Source organism: Hemicordylus capensis, chromosome 5, assembly GCF_027244095.1.
Source record: "Hemicordylus capensis ecotype Gifberg chromosome 5, rHemCap1.1.pri, whole genome shotgun sequence".
NCBI lineage: Eukaryota > Metazoa > Chordata > Lepidosauria > Squamata > Cordylidae > Hemicordylus > Hemicordylus capensis.
In genome coordinates, this window is record NC_069661.1 from 210,338,474 (window position 1) to 210,355,568 (window position 17,095).

At 44.4% G+C, this 17,095-nt stretch overlaps 1 protein-coding gene across 1 annotated transcript; it reads left to right on the forward strand.

Moving 5' to 3' along the window:
* Window positions 1-1,856: 1,856 nt before the first annotated feature.
* On the forward strand, window positions 1,857-16,208 carry LOC128325820 (matrix Gla protein-like). The gene is made up of 5 exons (XM_053251651.1): window positions 1,857-1,952; window positions 6,918-7,067; window positions 9,575-9,610; window positions 14,165-14,240; window positions 15,837-16,208. The coding sequence occupies exons 2-5, from the start codon at window positions 7,007-7,009 to the stop codon at window positions 15,973-15,975; spliced, it is 312 nt and encodes a 103-aa protein (XP_053107626.1). The 5' UTR covers window positions 1,857-1,952; window positions 6,918-7,006; the 3' UTR covers window positions 15,976-16,208.
* The last annotated feature ends 887 nt before the right edge of the window (window positions 16,209-17,095 follow it).

Consider the following 17,095-nt stretch of genomic DNA (forward strand, 5'->3'; position numbering starts at 1 on the left):
CCAGAATGGTATACGTGGCTATTTTTATCCCCACAACAACCCTGTGAGGTAGGTTAGGCTGAGAGATTGTTGGTGTTGTTGCCGACCACACAAATGGCTGCCATGCATGCACAGAGCCAGGGCGATTTTCACACAACAGGCTTTACCATGAGTTTACTTGTAAGGCTTTACTGTGAGTTCGAAGTTGCCCCCCAAAATCGACGCACAAAGTGGATTTAAAAAAAAATCTTGGTTATAAATTGGGCTGCACTCTAACGCACAATGAAAAACTTGAATCGTGTGTTCGGGGTAAATCTGGCTGATATGGGAATGCATACCCTCCATTCCGGAGGAGATGCGAGCGAAAAGCCCAGTGTGAAAAACACCCAGGCGAGTGCTGTAGGAGGACAGCTACTGCCTTGGATGTCAGACAGGTCTCTGCTGTGCCCTGCAGTTTCCAGGTGCCAGCGGTATTGCTGGTAAAGACTTTAAAAGGTACCTCCCACCACCGCCCCTGTGCCACCCTCCCTGGCCACCACTGAATACAACAAATATATAAAAAGGATGTGCTGGTATCTAAATTCCCTAAAAGGAATTCTCTAAAGGAATCTAAAGTTTCAGATTCCTTTAGAGAGCATGAAAAGGTTTAATTATCTAAATGGGGGTGGAGGCTATGGGCCCTGTGGGCCTGAGCCCTGTATCTATTACACATCTAGCAATGCAATACTGATATATGAATTCTGTTCAGTGAAAAGTAGCTCCAGATGTACTGACAGGCTGTTGAGCTGAGCGTGGAAGCTTTTCACACGGGGCTTTTAAAACCCTTTAACTTGCATCTCCTCCGGAATCGAGGGGTTGCAGTCACATATCGGCTAGATTTAACCCGAAGTCCCTGCGAGTTATTGGGGAGCAGTTCACACACAATTCCGGTTTTTCCACTGTGCATTAGAGTGTAACCCAATTTATATCCAAAGTTTAAAAATCCACTCTTTGTGTTGGTTCTTTGGGACAACTTCGAGTTTGCAGTAAAGCCTCACTGTAAACTCGCAGTAAAACCTGATGTGCGTAAAAGCCCCAGTGGTTTCCCCCTTTCCCTGCCTGCCCTAGCATGGAGATTCAAACTCCTTCTCCTGAAATTACTTTAAAAATAAATAAATTAAAAAATGACATTTTAAATGCAAGTATAAATGTTTCTTTTGACATGCCTGCACCAAACATACCTAATGGATTTCTTCATGCATTCATCCACCTGCAACTAATTTAGAAGCCTAGTATCTCCCTCCGTGCCAAACACCCACTCATTTCAAATATGGCATTCCATGTTCCCTAAATCCATACTCAGCATCTCTCTCCCTGCTCCTCTCTCTGTGAAGAAAAAAAGCAAGCAAGCAGAAAGACTCAGTACTTCTCACTCCTACTTTTCTCTACCACGGAGGAGTGCTAGCTAAATTGTAAAGGTTTAAAGGGCTTCTGTATTTTTCCACAAGGCCTTGCAGATATTCTGTTGTCTGAAAGTGTCTGTGATACAAGGCATGATTGCGGGAGGAGGGAATGAGGAGGATGGAGGTAACTCAGCTGCCAAAGAAAGAACCTCCATTCAAGACTCTTACTGCTTTTCAAAGCCTCTATTCAAGGCCCTTACTGAGTCAGGGCTTAGGCACAGACACTCTGCCCCCCAGAAGTGGCTTTGACCCTATTAGCCACTGGCGTCCGCTTTTACTCCCCCACTCTCTCCTGGTTCAATTTCCTGAGGTTTTTTTATTTCCTGAGTGAGGGAAGGAGATGTTTAGAAAGGAGGTGGCAGAATGGAGGAGGAGGATGCATGAGAAATGGGAGGGAGATGGCAGGGAGGGGTCACTTATCCTAAATAAAAGGTCTCCTCTTTGCCAGTGAAGACTTCAGGAACATTGGGAGAAGAGAACCTGCTTCCACCAGAGGAGCCCTGAACGCAGCAGTAAGACCAGCCTGTTCCTGTGAGTATGGAGGGGAGCCTTACTCATGTCTGTGCAATTGTCCATTGCATGCAAAGAACAACAGTTATGATGCACGTGCAGTTATTATAAGCCATTCATTGTGCAAGGCTGCCCTTTGCAGCTCAATAAAGTAAGGCCCTTGCAGTTATAAGGAGGAAAGGTCATATCTAATAAGGACTAAGAATGCAGTATGTGTTGTGTTGCACATGTTTTAACTTGGCCAGACCTTGCTTTTGACTTTTGGAGAGCTCAGCTGCAGTTGATAAACTATTTGCAATTTGCATCTAAATTAAAATGAATTGACACTGGCACCTGAGCAATAGGCTCTTTCCCATCTGGAAGAGGCTACAAGTTAGGATGTGTAAGATACTGATGGATGTTCCATTTCTCTCTGATTTCTGTTCTCCGTACCAACAGCAGCAAGGCAAACTGCTTTTACTCAGTAATTATGGTGAAACTTTCCATAATTCTGGATCAAAAACTAAAAGAGAGACATCTCTGCATAACCCCTTTTTTTTAAGAAACAGATTGATGATAAATAAATATCAAAATCTGCTTCCAGATGTTGCCATCATTATTATATCCGGAAATTTCAGCATTTCTCAGAGTTCCCTATGAATGTTCATTGAAATGTTGGTGAAAACCTGGATAGCTCAAAATCAGGCCTTTCACAGAAACCTTATAATACTAACAAAATCTTCACCAACCTCTAATTTATTTGCCCTTGGAAAATGTTAGGCGTTCGGTGGGGAAGATGTTTATAATAATAACATGGCGTTTAAAAGCTCATCCACACTTCTGTAATTCTGGCAATTTGTGTGGTGACAGAGGAAACAAATAAAAGAGAGAGAGAGATGGGGAAGGAAAAAGTGAGCCAGAGAAGGAGGTGACAGCCGTTCTCCCAGCACACTTTCATAGAAAGACTGACCATGAAGATTAGGACAGCTATCTGAACAGGGCTTGAACCTTTTGTGACCAGCACCCCAGTTCTCCCTCTACGTCCTGCTTATTTCCATCCCAACACACACCTCTTTCTCCAGTCTTGCTTTCTTCTGTTCTTTCTCTTCTCTTTGGCCTTGGCCTCTTTTCTTGGCAGCACTGAGACCCACAGACGCCAGAGTGACTGTGATATACAGTATGCACATAAAATCCTCATTTTGTAAAATCGGAACTCTGTGGAACATAAACAAGTTCTTACCAAGGCAAGTAGATGTCCTGAAAGGAAGCCGAAAACTTTTGAGTCTAGGAAAGGCTGGAGAACAAGGAATAGAAGGAAAGTTGGTGCAAGACACCAGAGAGATTCATAGCAGGCTGATGCTTTTCTCAGAGAAACTGTGTTAAAACTGAGATAAAGCTGATGACAGAGAGAAAAAGGTCCTATACTTTGGAAAAATATGTCCTTTCTTCTTTGGGGGATCCTGTTTAAAAACAGCCTAATATCTTCTTCTTTCTCTATCTCTTTCCACATGCTAACAACACTTGGAAAATAATTATAAGTTTGGACTCAACTCTTTCCTGGCTCTGGTGGGGCACCAGTGAACTATTTCTTGGCTCTGCAAGTTCCAATGTGATTTGGACACTCCCCTCTACAATAGTGTTTTGCCAAAGGGAATAGGTTCTTGCCTACATATGGCACATTTCACATTCCCTTGTTGCTTTTCACATGTGCATATGTTGCCATCTGTTCTCCAGGGTTATACTTTTCGGGATCTCTGTACTAGGTATCAGGGAACATGTAAAAACAGCATTAAAAAATTAGAAAACCATGGTGATGATAGCTGAAAAACTGCCTTGCTTAGTCAGACCGAAAGAGTGAAGATGATCTGGATCCTATTTGGCTGGGTGATTCCTGAGGCGAATGGGCCTAGTTTTGGATAGACTTGGCATTCACAGTTGTGCAGCCTAGAGAGTCAATTACATTCTAAACGCAGTTTTACAAGTGGTTTGATAGAAACCACAGATTCCATTGCTTCAGGGTTTCAGGGTTGCTCCTCTAATTTGCAGTTTCTAGGAACTACGGGATCTTAATCCCAATGATGGTTGCTCAGCATCCTTGATTACTTTTCACTCGCTCCTATTCCTCTCTAGTTCACACCCCACTCCCAGCTTCAGACTGGCTAAGAAGCATGGGAAAAGAACCTGTTTCCATACTGATGAGTTCTGCTACTTGGACAAAACATTTTTTTCCACAAGAAAGCAGCTGAAAACTGATTTATGTATTTGTTATTGATGTTATGGTGATGTGGTAAAACAACCACATGTTCAGTTTTGGGTTTTTTTGGTATGGAGAGACTGATCTTCTGACTTTTCCAACTTTCCAACATGTTCCAACCTAGACATGCCACCTCCTGAAAACCCATCAAGATGTGGCTTAGGACAGGAGTTGGGGGAATCATAATTTTGATATGTGCTTGTGTGAACTGATCCTGAGGGACACATTTCTTCAATCTTCAGTCCATATCCATGCAGCTGAAGGAGAAGCTCTGATCCACAAAATCTTGTGCTATAGTAAAATCGTTAGACTTGAAGGTGCCACAAGACTCTGTTGTTTAAGAACACAGGAACACAAGAAGCTGCCATATACTGAGTCAGACCATAGGTCCATCTAGCTCAGTATTGTCTACACAGACTGGCAGCGGCTTCTCCAAGGTTGCAGGCAGGAGTCTCTCTCAGCCCCATCTTGGAGATGCCAGAGAGGGAACTTGGAACCTAGATGCTCTTCCCAGAGTAGCTCCATCCCCTCAGGGGAATATCTTACAGTGATCACACATCAAGTCTCCCTTTCATATGCAACCAGGGTAGACTCTGCTTAGCTAAGGGGACAAGTCATGCTTGCTACCACAAGACAGCTCTGCAGCAACAGACCTACATATAGTTATGTCAGCTCCTCACTTCCCTGAGAACATCAAGGGACAGCAATGCCCATATTTGGTTTTCTTTGGAAGAGAGATCACTGGAGGCTTATGGTATCTTTGTAATATTTGGTTTATTTACAAATATACTGTACAAATTGAGTATTAAGTGGAGGCAAACAGCCATGCACTCCTGTAAGCAACAGATCACATCAGATACTCAGAGAGGGTGTATCCCTGGTCCCTAAAAATGCCTTCAGTGTCCTTTCCTTCTTAACTTGTATCTCAGGATGCTTCTTTTTGTTCTACTTTATACTCATGCGTCCTGTCAGGGGTGGATGGGAAGGATGAGTTGCCTTGAGTGGCTTCTCCATCTTTCATTAATGAAGCATCTTGGAACATTGAGAACATTAGTAAGTCAAATCGCAGGTTCTGTTGGGGATTGCCTTAGGGCAAGATCATAGTAAGAAGCTCACTCCCAATAATCAGACCCCAAGCTTGTAGTAACATCATCTTACAAAGTGAAGCCAAAAGGACAAGCAATTCAAGAGACAGCGCTGCATGTGTGTCACATGACACCACCAAATGAATTCAAGATCCAATCAAAGTGGGAGTCACTGATGATGAATTGGCCTAGAAAGACAGGTAATATAAATAAATGCCTAAAGTTCGTAGTGAACTAGCCTCACTCAGTCCGTATGGAGTCCATGAGTTCTACCTCTCTAGACATGATGGGTCAGCCATATTTGTTTGTTCATATGTCTGCCTTGTTCATATTTACAACAGCTGTGGAGGGGTTACTCTTTGCAACTAAAGGTAGTTGCAGGTGAGGGGAGCTCCCACTTTACTTTGGAGCTGGACTAGGAGAAGAATGACAACAGCAATTGTGTGTGGAGAGGTGAGGTGGGGGTTAGTTCAATTCGCCTCACCCATACATACCGTTTGTTGCAAAATGTATATCCTAACCCCCTACCATTTAGACATGAATGGAGCAGACACATAGAGAACAAATGTGACTACCCCTGTCACAACTAGTTTGGCCTTCATTGAGATGGAAAACTTGTGTCTAGGTTGTACCACTAAGACTGCAAGTGGGAGCTCACACAGTTGAATGCTCCTCTATGCAAATAAATTACTTGCATGTAAAAAACCTAGCATGGTAGGTAGAAGAGTAGGCTGGAAGCTTCCGCCTGGCATCTTGTTTTCTACATGGAGGGATTTTTTAAAAAAATACAGAGGATCTCTCAATCATGTGAGTGACCATCTGCCGTTTGAAGTGGTACAGGCCAGCCACAAGCAAGAAATCAGGTTAGAGACAGTCGTTCAAAGCAGGATACAAAACTTTTGGTGCCTTTAGGTCAGAGCAAACAGCTGAATTTAGTAGAATGCAAAATGATAGAACTGGCCCAATAGACCAATGAATGGCCCTCTTTTGGTCTGTAGCTGAAAACGCATCTACATCAAAACTATGAGGTTTAGAAGAATACAAGACTGGACTGGGGGCACTGAGAGGGCGGTGGAATGAATGTGGGGAGTGCGCCAGGTTTTGAACAGAATAGGTACTTAAGGGTGGGAGTATTCACTGCTGCCGAGTGTGGGTGGGGCACACCATAATATGCCCTATTGCCCTGTGGGCCAGTCTGAGCCTGCAAGAATATAGGAGAAGCCAAGCCTGAAATGACTTTTTCCCCAAGGAAAGTTAATTTATCTGCAGTGTTGAGGGATTGTAAGAGATGCTCAGAGTATATACAGACTGATTGTGACAAAGGTGAACTCTGGGGAGAAATTAGAAAGGAAAGTCTTTCTTTTAGCAGAAGCCTATTCCCCTGTCCACAGGGGATAACCGAGGGGATTCCACTCCCATAGTCCAACATTTCTGAACATGCAGAGTTAACAGCTCACGGAACTGTAGAGTCCTCCCCCTGCAGAAAGGGAGGGGAAAGGGGGCATGCCCACCTCCACCAGAGGCTGATTAAACTCACGGAGAGAGGGTGTTTTGTAACAGTCTCCTAGAGAGGGCAAGTGCCAGCCAGTCCCTACTTTCCCCAGGCCCTCTTCATCTCACTCCTGGCTGCCGCTTTCTTTATAAACACTTCACTGCTAAACCTTGCAGCTTGGCTCGAGTGTTCAGCTAGCCTCAGTGGAGACAGAGAATAAGAAGACAGACGTGGCAAGAGGGAGAGTGGGAGAAGGTGAGACACGATGCGGACCCTCATCATCCTTGCATTCCTGGCTGTCCTGGTGATGGCAGCTTTCTGCTACGGTAGGTGATCTGTCTTGTTACTAGTAATCTGGAGTAACCGTCTAGCACAGAAATGTAATGTTCCAGCCACCCGCTTTGGACTGATTTTCCTTCTGCCTCTCTGCCACTTATCTCTCCATCACGTCCTTCATTCTTTGCGCCCCTTTGCCAATATCACAGTCTAATCCCCTCTACCTCCTGACCAATGCTCAGCCTGAGCTCTCAGGCCAGACCTCTTTATGCTTCACATCTCTCATAGACCAAGGGTTCCCAATCTGTGGTACTCCAGATGCTGCTGAACTCCAGATGCTGTGGTACTCCAGATGCTGCGAGTTGAAGTTCAGCAACGTCTCTGGAGTTCCACAGGTTGGGAACTCCTGTCATAGACCATCCTGTTCTTATTCCTTAACAACTCCATTTCATTATAATGTAAAACACAGGAGATGGAAGAATGTAGGTGTATCATCTTACCTGTGGGCAACACAAATTCCCAATAAATATACTACTGGCTTGAAACATGTCAGAGGCATATTCTCCAGGGGCTTTTACATACAGCAGGTTTTACTGCGGGTTTACGGGGAGGCTTTACTGCGAACTTGAAGTTGGCCCCCCAAACCGACACAAATAGTGAATTTTTTTTACTCTGGATATAAATTGGGTTACACTCTAATGCACTGTGAAAAACCCAAATTGTGTGTGAACTGCTTCCCGATAACTCACAGGGACTTCGGGGTAAATCTAGCCAATATGTGAACACACCCACTCCATTCCAGAGGAGATTCGAGTTAAAGGGCTTCAAAAGCCTTGTGTGAAAAGCTTCCAGGCATATTAAATGCACAAACTTCTTTATTGATAATATCTGCTTGTTGTTGAATTTTCATCATGTTGAAATGCTACTAGATTCTCAGTTGCATAGATCTATGTGAAGCATTATATGCTTTTAATCTGGTGATGCTTCATGAATGGCTCATTGGGGTTGAAAATATAAGAATCTGCCTCATATTGAGTCAGACCATTGATCCATCTAACTTGATATTGTCTACACTGTCCGGCAGTGGATCAACAGGGGTATTTCCCAGCCCTGTCTGGAGATACCAGGACTTGAACCTGGAAGCTACTGTATATAAAGCAGATGCTCCAACTCTGAGCTATTGGCTCCTTCTCTGAAGAAATAACTCCCCCCACCCCACTGCCTGGACACGTCAGGTCCTCCATCTGATGTATCAGGGATGGCCAGATGGGAACTGAGACACTAGCATGATAAGGAAATGCTTGTGGTTCTGAGTCCAGTTAACTATGGGAGGCATGCTTCTCCACCTTGCCTCTCTTGTAGTCCAGATATATGAGCTGGAATGATTTAAAGCAGAATTCTGCAATGAAGGCAAGTAATGATTTGGATGAGTGGTTGTTTCTGTCAGATAAGATTGCTAGGGTTAGATTAAATCTCCTTTCATATCTGCAACTCTTATGATTTGTTTCTTATTGATGGAAGAGATTTACTACCATATCAGCACTTGTAGGTTGTTTCACTTCACAGCAATTTATCTAATGGTGAAATACTGTACCAGTTCTGCTAATTGTTTTGCACTCTTATCATATTTTTATTCTTAGAGCCATGATGCATTTGATTACCATCATCTAACATATTAAGTGTCTTGCCATTGTGAACTATTTGAATAATTCTAGTTTATCTTTTCTGCGAGAGCAGAAGTTAAATGCTTATATTCAAGGACTGGAGAATAAGGACAAGGATTGGAGAATAAATAAATAAACTCAGTCAAAGCTATACACTTTGAAATCCCATCGATGAGGAAAGTTAAAGCTCTGAAGTCTTTCACTGGGTTCATGTTTAAAATAGTGGTTCAGTGATGCATACAATTCAAGAGTGCTGACTCCCAATTCCATGTCATAATCTCAAAGTCACAGTGTCCTTTCCCTTTCCCCCGGTTGGACTGATTAATTGGATTTATTTGCATTTATGATTTTGTGATGGCCAATAGCATAAATGGATTTTTTTTAAAAGGATGCATTCATAAAAGGACTGTGTCTATCATTTGTCTTAACAGCATAAAATGAGACTTCCATGTCACAAGAAAGCAGGAAGCTGCCTTATACTGAGTCAGACCATTGGTTCATCTAGCTCAAAATTGTTGACACTACCTGGTGTAGCCAATGTTTGGGGCAGGAGTCTTTCCCAGCCCTCGTGGAGATGCCAGGGAGTGAACCTGGGACCTTCTGCACGCAAAGCAGATGCTCTTCCACTGAACTATGGCCCCATCCTCAAAGGTGGTCCAGAGGCTGTATGCTTCTGTATGTTATCAGATGGTGGAAAGAAACAACTGAGGAATTCCATTTCCATCATGCCTTCCTTGTGAACTGACCAGTTATCTAGCTGACCACCTCTCAAGACAGAGCACTGGACTAGATGGACTTTTGGCCTGATCCGGCAAATATATTGTTCTTAGTCCTTTCTGTTTTGCCAATGATGATCTTACAGTCTTGTCTTGTCTTTTCTTTCCTTCTCACAGAATCCCACGAGAGTATTGAATCACATGAATATCAAAGTAAGCAATGATATGGCAAACTATCTGAGTTTGAGATGCTCAAGGGACTTGCCTTGGGCAGGGAGCCCCAAGTTTTGTTTTTGTTTTTTGCCAGGCCACTTAAAAGGTGTGGGGATTTTGTGAGCATTTCCCCCAGCCAACCTAGAGGATGAAAAGTGGGGAGTGCCTTTACCACAGAGGCTTGTCTTCGGCCAGTTTAGTCAGGCCCCAGTCTGGTTCCTTGCCCCGTTCCATTCTATGTTGGCTCTGCTTGTCCCCTCTGGTCAGGGGTGCAGCTATAATTGAACAAAGTGAGGTAAATGCCCCTAGGGCCTTGAAGGTTCGGGTGGGCCACTGGTTGGGTAACAGCTCACTCTTCCCTTCTGTCCTCCCTGCTTGCCCTAGAAGTCAGGGGGCCACCTTCACTTCTTGTCCCAGGGCCCACTCCAACCGTCCTACGTCTTTGCCTCTGTATCTTTTCATCCAGGTTTGTGATGCTCTGTGGTACCCAGGCAGCTGCAATATGCCATCACAAGGGGTACTGCACGACTCTAGCCTTTTTCGCACATTAGGTTCAATGCACGTACAATCTGGCTAAGAGCCAGACTAACAAAGCCCTTGTGCAAACACGTTGCACCAGTGCGATGTTGTTGTGCAAGCTAGTTTTTGCTAAATCTGGAGCTTGCGTTCCATACTAGACTTTGGAACTAGTGCAACAAGGGGCCAGGAGACTTTTGCACAGGAATGCAGTTCTGAACATCCCTATGATTTAGTGCAGCTATGCAGTCTTCTTGCAATAGCGCAACTTGGTTGGCTGTGCAAGCACTTCATTGGTCTGGGTGTTGGCTTCTGTGTACAATATACCTGTGTTTAGATCTGTACGCATGTATATAGTTCAGTGTGTATAGAGTAGTACACAAATCTGTACTTTTGCCTTTGCGGGGGCTGGTATCCAAGTTCACTTTTAAAATGAAGGCATGTACAGCCATTCACACAAACAGATGTACATGAATGTGTAGGTATTTATAATGCAATATCTGAAAAGGGCTTAGAAGATGAACTGCTACCTCTTACAATAAGGAACTAGTTGAGAATATAAGAGTTGAGGTAACTGTCAGAGAAAGAGTAGCAAGAAATAAAATAAGAAAAATACAATTAACGAGGAACAGAGATCAAAGCCAAATCTGATGTAATAGTCATGGTACCAAGATGCTGCAAGAAGTCTGTACTTTCTTTCCCTGACAGAATGACTAACTGAAAACTGATCCACACATTTAGAAAAGTAAATGGTACAAAATGTTTTCGGATTGTACTGCTGCAGAATCTAGGTCAGGAGAATGACATGTTTGAATACTCCCCCCATGAAAGAAAACACCCTGTGTCTTGAGAACTAGCAAATTTGGAAGAAGGATGGGCTAGAACTACTCTCCCTAAGATATTGCTTTCTATGGGCAGGGAGATTTTGATGTGGATCATTAAATCATATTTTCCCATCCACATTCTGCAGTGGTTTTTCTGAACATGTAGATCAGCTCCGAGACTGGCAGAAATGAGAATAGACAACCTTAGGCATGCACAGATGAGTTTCCACTGCTCTCAGTTTGGTGCTGGATCACACAGCTAGAATCAAGAAGTATTCTGGAGCAGGTCATGGACCTTTCCTCTTGGGATATCCCTATTCTCCTTGCAGGAAGCCAGCTCTGTAGATGTCATCTTTCATTTTTGTCCTGAACCTAGATGTAGGCAGACTAGTAGAGGACCACGAAGAGATCTGCATATCTGGCCTGCAGAAGCTCTGCAGCAACATACACAAAACAGAATTAGTGCAAATTAGAAGTGAAAACAAGAGGAAGCTGATTCACTGTAAAAGATTAGGGATCCTTGAGAACTTAGAAATAACATCAAATTAAAGGAAGTAAGAAGGATATGACCAAAAAACTAAAAGGGAGCAATCATGTCACTTGCCAACAGTTCTTCAAAACACAAAGATTCAGTTTTGAATCTTTTCAAAACACAAAGATTCTACAGGACACCTAAAAGAGCTCTGAGGTAAAAAAAAACAAAAACAAAAAACAGAATGTTACAACATAGGAAAGGCCAAAAGTCTCATTTTTTTCAGATCCAGAACTCACCTTTAACCCCAAACCCATTTTTGATGTGTTTGACCCTATATGCCATCTCCTCTCTCTAGGGTGATCAGACACAGGAACATAGGAAGCTGCCATATACTGTGTCAGACCATTGGTCCATCTAGCTCAGTATTGTCTTCACAGACTGGCAGTGGCTTCTCCAAGGTTGCAGGCAGGAATTTCTCTCAGCCCTATCTTGGAGAAGCCAGGGAGGGAACTCGAAACCTTCTGCTCTTCCCAGAGCGGCTCCATTGCCTGAGGAGAATATCATACAGTGCTCACACTTCTAGTTTTCTAGTCTCCTATTCATATGCAACCAGGGTGGACCCTGCTTAGCTAAGGGGACAAGTCATGCTTGCTACCACAAGACCAGCTCTCCTAGATGTAAGGGCTCCTAGAAAAGAGGGAATTTGGGCAGAGGCAACCTTTCTCTAACAAGCCCAAACTGACATCATTTCCTCTTTCAATGAACTATGAAAGGCAAAGGAGGAGTTATCATCACCAGCAAAAAGATGGTGCTCTCACCTTAGTGCAGGATGTGGCCCTATCCACCTGAAGACCGGTGGAATACAGCCATAAAAGTACCCTACCTCCAAAGTGGTTTTAGGCTTGTGTGGGGAATTTTAAGGAATTGCCGGGATTGTTTATCTTTCTATGTTATTGGTGAAATCTCTAGATGCTAAGTTTTATTTCTTGACTGGCCTAAATACCAGAAGTATTTCAATAAGTTGGAAATCTCTCAGAGGAAAAAAACAAAGTTTCACATGCTGGAGACACTGAATTATTGAAAAAACAGAACTGGCTTACTTATGTATATCTTGGCCAGAGGAACATAGATAGGAGTATAATAATCACACACAAGTACTGGCAGATGTAAATGCCATGAAAGGAAGGGGTGATTCAAGGGGAAGAAGGAAATTTAGACTGTGAAAAATATTAGAGAAAATAATTTTTCAATCTACCCACTGTTGAGAGTGTAAGAGAATGTCTCTGAGGAAATGATGTGGCCACACAACCATGCAATATTAATTCAACAGGCCCAAGGAAAGCACTCTGGGGGCCAACCTGCAGCCTGCTGGTCACAGAAACAGGGGCGATTATCCTTACGGTGTTTACCTCTTCAGACAAACATCCTAAGTGTGAAGAGCACAGGCAAGACAATGACTCAGACGCCAGAGGAGGGACTTTGAGACCCGCTTTGGACATTAGCCCCATTCAGGCATTATGTTGTACGAGTGAAGAGATGTCTGTACACTCGAACACGTTTTTGTGTGAATGGCTGTGCCTGTGTTCATGTTAAAAGTGAACCTAAGTACAGGCCCCTCAAATGCATGGTACAAATAGTAAATGTACTACTGGACCTGTGTTCAGCATAACGTGTGCACAACTGTACCTGTGTCCAGATCTGTGTCTGTGTACACTGTGTGGAACATAACATGTGAATGGGGCTACTGTATGTAGGTACACCAGGGATTTTGGTGAACGCCTGACCAGGGCTAGGGGCTTGCATTCTATGCAGATCCCTGTGCATGTGAGAGAGGGGGGCAGGTGCTGCCTCTGAGCCGCTGTGAAGCCCGCCCAGGCAGCTGCATTGCAAAACTAAGCATGGCAAAAATGCAGTTCCAATGCGACTCGCCTTGGGAATGATGAGAGTAGCGTCAGAACGGCATTTTTGCAATACTCAGTAGGCACACAGCAGCCTCTTGTCAACCTGACCTCTCTGGACAGAAGGGGTTTCTCCAGATTGGTTGCAGAAATCGGGGGAAGCCGTATCAGTTTCACCACTGCCTTGTCAGGTTTTTTTTAAACATCAGAACACTATTGTGTAGGATTGCCATACTCAAGCTTCCCAAATCGGGGTGGCCTGATTTGTAGATTATGCAAATTATGCAGCAACTAATTTGCATTTATTTATTTATTTATTTATTTGACAGATTTGTATACTTTCCTCTCCTTCTCTGTCCTCCCATGTGATCAGATCCAGAGTAAAATCCAGGCAATCTGGACAGCTCATTTGAAATCTGTGTAAATCCGGGTGGAATTTAGCAGCCAGGTGGAGGAGCCAAAATCCAGGGGCTACCCTCAATTTCCGGGGGACATGGCAATCCTACTATTGTGTGCAGTCCAGCAGAGATGTACACACCCACCTCTCCCCCACTCCTTGGAGTAGAAGCAGCAGTAGCAGAAGCTGCAGGAGATGGGACCGGGGAAATGGGTGGCGCTTCCCCAGTTGCTGCTATGGGCGGCTCTTTAGGAAAGGCAGAAGGGATGGGGTGGGGGGCACGAGTCACTACTAACAGCAGAAAGGCAACAGGGCTGGTGATGCTGGCCATCAGGGACATAAAGACTGGGGTGGGGGTCAATGGGTGGAGTAACATTTTTTGTGCTGGGCTGTTGGCCTTCAGTTCAGCTACACATAGTAATGACAAACAATCCTCTTTACTAGGTCCCTTCATTAACAGAAGACATGCCAACATCTTCATAAGAACTCCATCAAGGTGGAATTCTGTTATGCATGAAAGGTATGTCCTCTCAGTATTGAGGCTTGCACACAGCAGGTGTGTGCGTGGGGTGGGGTTGTTGTTGTTTTTTTAAAGACAAGGGAAGCCATCATCTTCAGGAAGAGCCGCTTTGTCAGTATTGACCTTCACTGGGGCCAAATGAGATATGACAAACACATTGGGGTGTGTGTGTAGCAGTGCACCCCACTGCCCCGGGATCTCAACATGGATTGGAAGCACTGGGAGAGGGCCCTCCTCTGCCACAGGCCTGATTAAAATCCTCCCCCCCCCAAAGCTGCTGTTTGCCCTGGTAGGGGACACTCTATTGGTGCCAATGTCAGTAAGGCTATTCTCATGACATGAGCTACTCCAGGCAGTTTGTGTTGTCTGGAGTGCTGGGAGACCTCCATTCCCTGCTGCTCCAGCCAAGGGTAGTCTGCCTTTTCTACCGGGCATTTTACTGAACTAGAACAACCGTAGGTTCGTTCTACCTCAGCAGGTGACCGTTTGGGCAATCACCGCCAGGTAGAAGGCTTCCACCCCAGTCTGCCGCCATTTTGGGCAGCGAGCTGGGGGGAAGGAATGGACTTCTTCCAAATGATCCCGGCTTTGGCCTCCACAGTGCTGCTGTTCATGTGCAGCATGGTGGAGGCCATAATGGCCACTACTTGTCTGTGGGGGAAAGCAGGCATGCTCCTGACTTCCCCCTCCCAAGCCCTCCCGAGCGGTGGCTTGAGGTTGTGAGAATGACATACATTCTCAGTGGCTGACATACTGTGCAGTGTACCACGGACAGTTCTGCACTGCCCATGCTGCTGCAGACATCTAAAACAATGCTGTTGCTGTTGCACAAGAACCCTTTTCCACGAGTATGTCAAATTGCACAATGATGTTTGCACAATACTAGGACCAATATTTCCGATGGCAGTAGTATTGCACAAATGCGATTGTACCATTGTACATATTAGCACAAAAGTGCTCTTGCACAACAGGGTTGTTGTTGTTTTAAATGCCCCCAGCAGCGTGGGAGGGGCAGCGCCCCCTGCAGTACACTGTGTGGCATGGCAGCCAGTCTGAAAACAACAACTGTAAGAAAGCGGGAGGGAAACTCTAACCCAAGTACAGAAATGAATATAAACAAGGACATGTGCCTACACTGGCAAAACTGTCCAAGGCTTTGTGCCAATGTCTAACTGACCTGTCCATTCTACATCACAGCTAGTAGCCAATGCATGTTGTGGGGGCCACACTTTACCCTGCAGATCAGCATAGTCATCAATGAGATCAATGTCTGTATTGGGTCCTCAGTAGAATTGCCACAGGATCCTCTTTCACTCCATTGTTCCCTAAACTCTTCTCCCCTCAATAGCTTCTGAGACCTATTGATATCTGAGCGGCAGAGTCTGCACATCGTGATTCCACCATCTCCTTTTCATAGGAGAAGGCATTTCTGTGAAATAGTCCCACATTAAAAAGCAAAACCCTACAGAGATTGCAAAGGCTTATATTGCATGGACAGCATTAAAGATCGTGTTAGGCATTGCAGAAACACACAATAACATTCTGGTTTTCCCTCCTCTCTTTCCTCCCATCTCCTTCTCCTGTTTCTGTGGGCAGGACCCGCGAGCGCAACAGAACTCCCCAGGAACGCCAGCGGGAGATCTGTGAGGACTACAACCCCTGTGAGCGTTACGCTCTGGTCCATGGCTATCCTGCTGCCTACAAGCGTTTCTTTGGGCCGAGAAGGGGCAAGTGAAGCACCAGGAGTCACCATTCCCAGTGCCTGGTGCCTGGGTTCTGTATCTATCAAGAGTGACATCTCTGAAATGTATTAAGTTGCTTGTTCACTGTATGTTATTCCACCTGCAGCTTCCTCCTTCTTTAGCCAACTATTCCTAGATTCTCTGTTGATTAGCACAATGTTGATGTAGTGGTGGTGGGCAGAGAAGGATGTGGGTGTTTATTATGAAATAAACGGCTGGTTTGTTATTGTTTGTCCCTAGCTCCATTTTTTTTTTTGAGTCACTTACTTGGAATTGAAAAGATACAAGAAAGCTCTGGAGACTGCAGTCAGAGGGTCCTCTTGCATATAGTCTGGCCCAATATGGGAGCTATGTGGCTGATCTGACCAAGTGCTCAAGCAGTCATCAAAAGCTCAAGTGATTGGTGGGCAAGTGGCTACAGAAATGTTTTCATTAGACTTTGGGCATATTCATACCTTCACCAGAGCACATTTACTGAGTGTCTGGTGGAGCAATGGCACTGCACATCGCTTACTTATTGCTTACATATTTATTTATACATTACTTATTTATTTACTTATTTTTTACATGTATATCCCGCTCTTCCTCCAAGAAGCCCATAGCAGTGTACCAGGAGAACAGGTCTTGTGGTAGCAAACATGAATTGTCCCCTTTGCTAAGTAGGATCCATCCTGATTTGCATTTGAATGGGAGAATACATGTGTACACTGTAAGATATTCCCCTTAGGAGATGGGGCCGCTTTGGGAAGAGCACTGCATGCTTACATGCAGAGGGTTCCAAGTTCCCTCCCTGGCATCTCCAAGATAGGGCTGAGAGAGACTCCCGCCTACAATCTTGGAGAAGCTTCTGCCAGTCTGTGTAGATGAATACGGAATATGGCGAATATTTATATACCGCTTTTCAACAAAAAGTTTCCAAACCGGTTTATATAGATATAAATAGATAAATAAAAATGACTCCCTGTCCCCAAAGGGCTCACAATCAAAAAAAGAAAAATAAGACAGACACCAGCAACAGCCACTGGAGAGATGCTATGCTGGGGATGGATAGGGCCAGTTGCTCTCCCCCTGCTAAATAAAGATAATTACCACTTCTAAAAGGTGCCTCTTTGC

Coding starts and splice junctions, on each gene's coding strand:
- LOC128325820 (XM_053251651.1), top strand. CDS start 7,007: ATGCGGACCCTCATCATCCTTGCATTCCTGGCTGTCCTGGTGATGGCA. Junction 7,068..9,574: donor GATGGCAGCTTTCTGCTACG/GTAGGTGATCTG, acceptor TCCTTCTCACAG/AATCCCACGAGAGTATTGAA. Junction 14,241..15,836: donor AATTCTGTTATGCATGAAAG/GTATGTCCTCTC, acceptor TTCTGTGGGCAG/GACCCGCGAGCGCAACAGAA.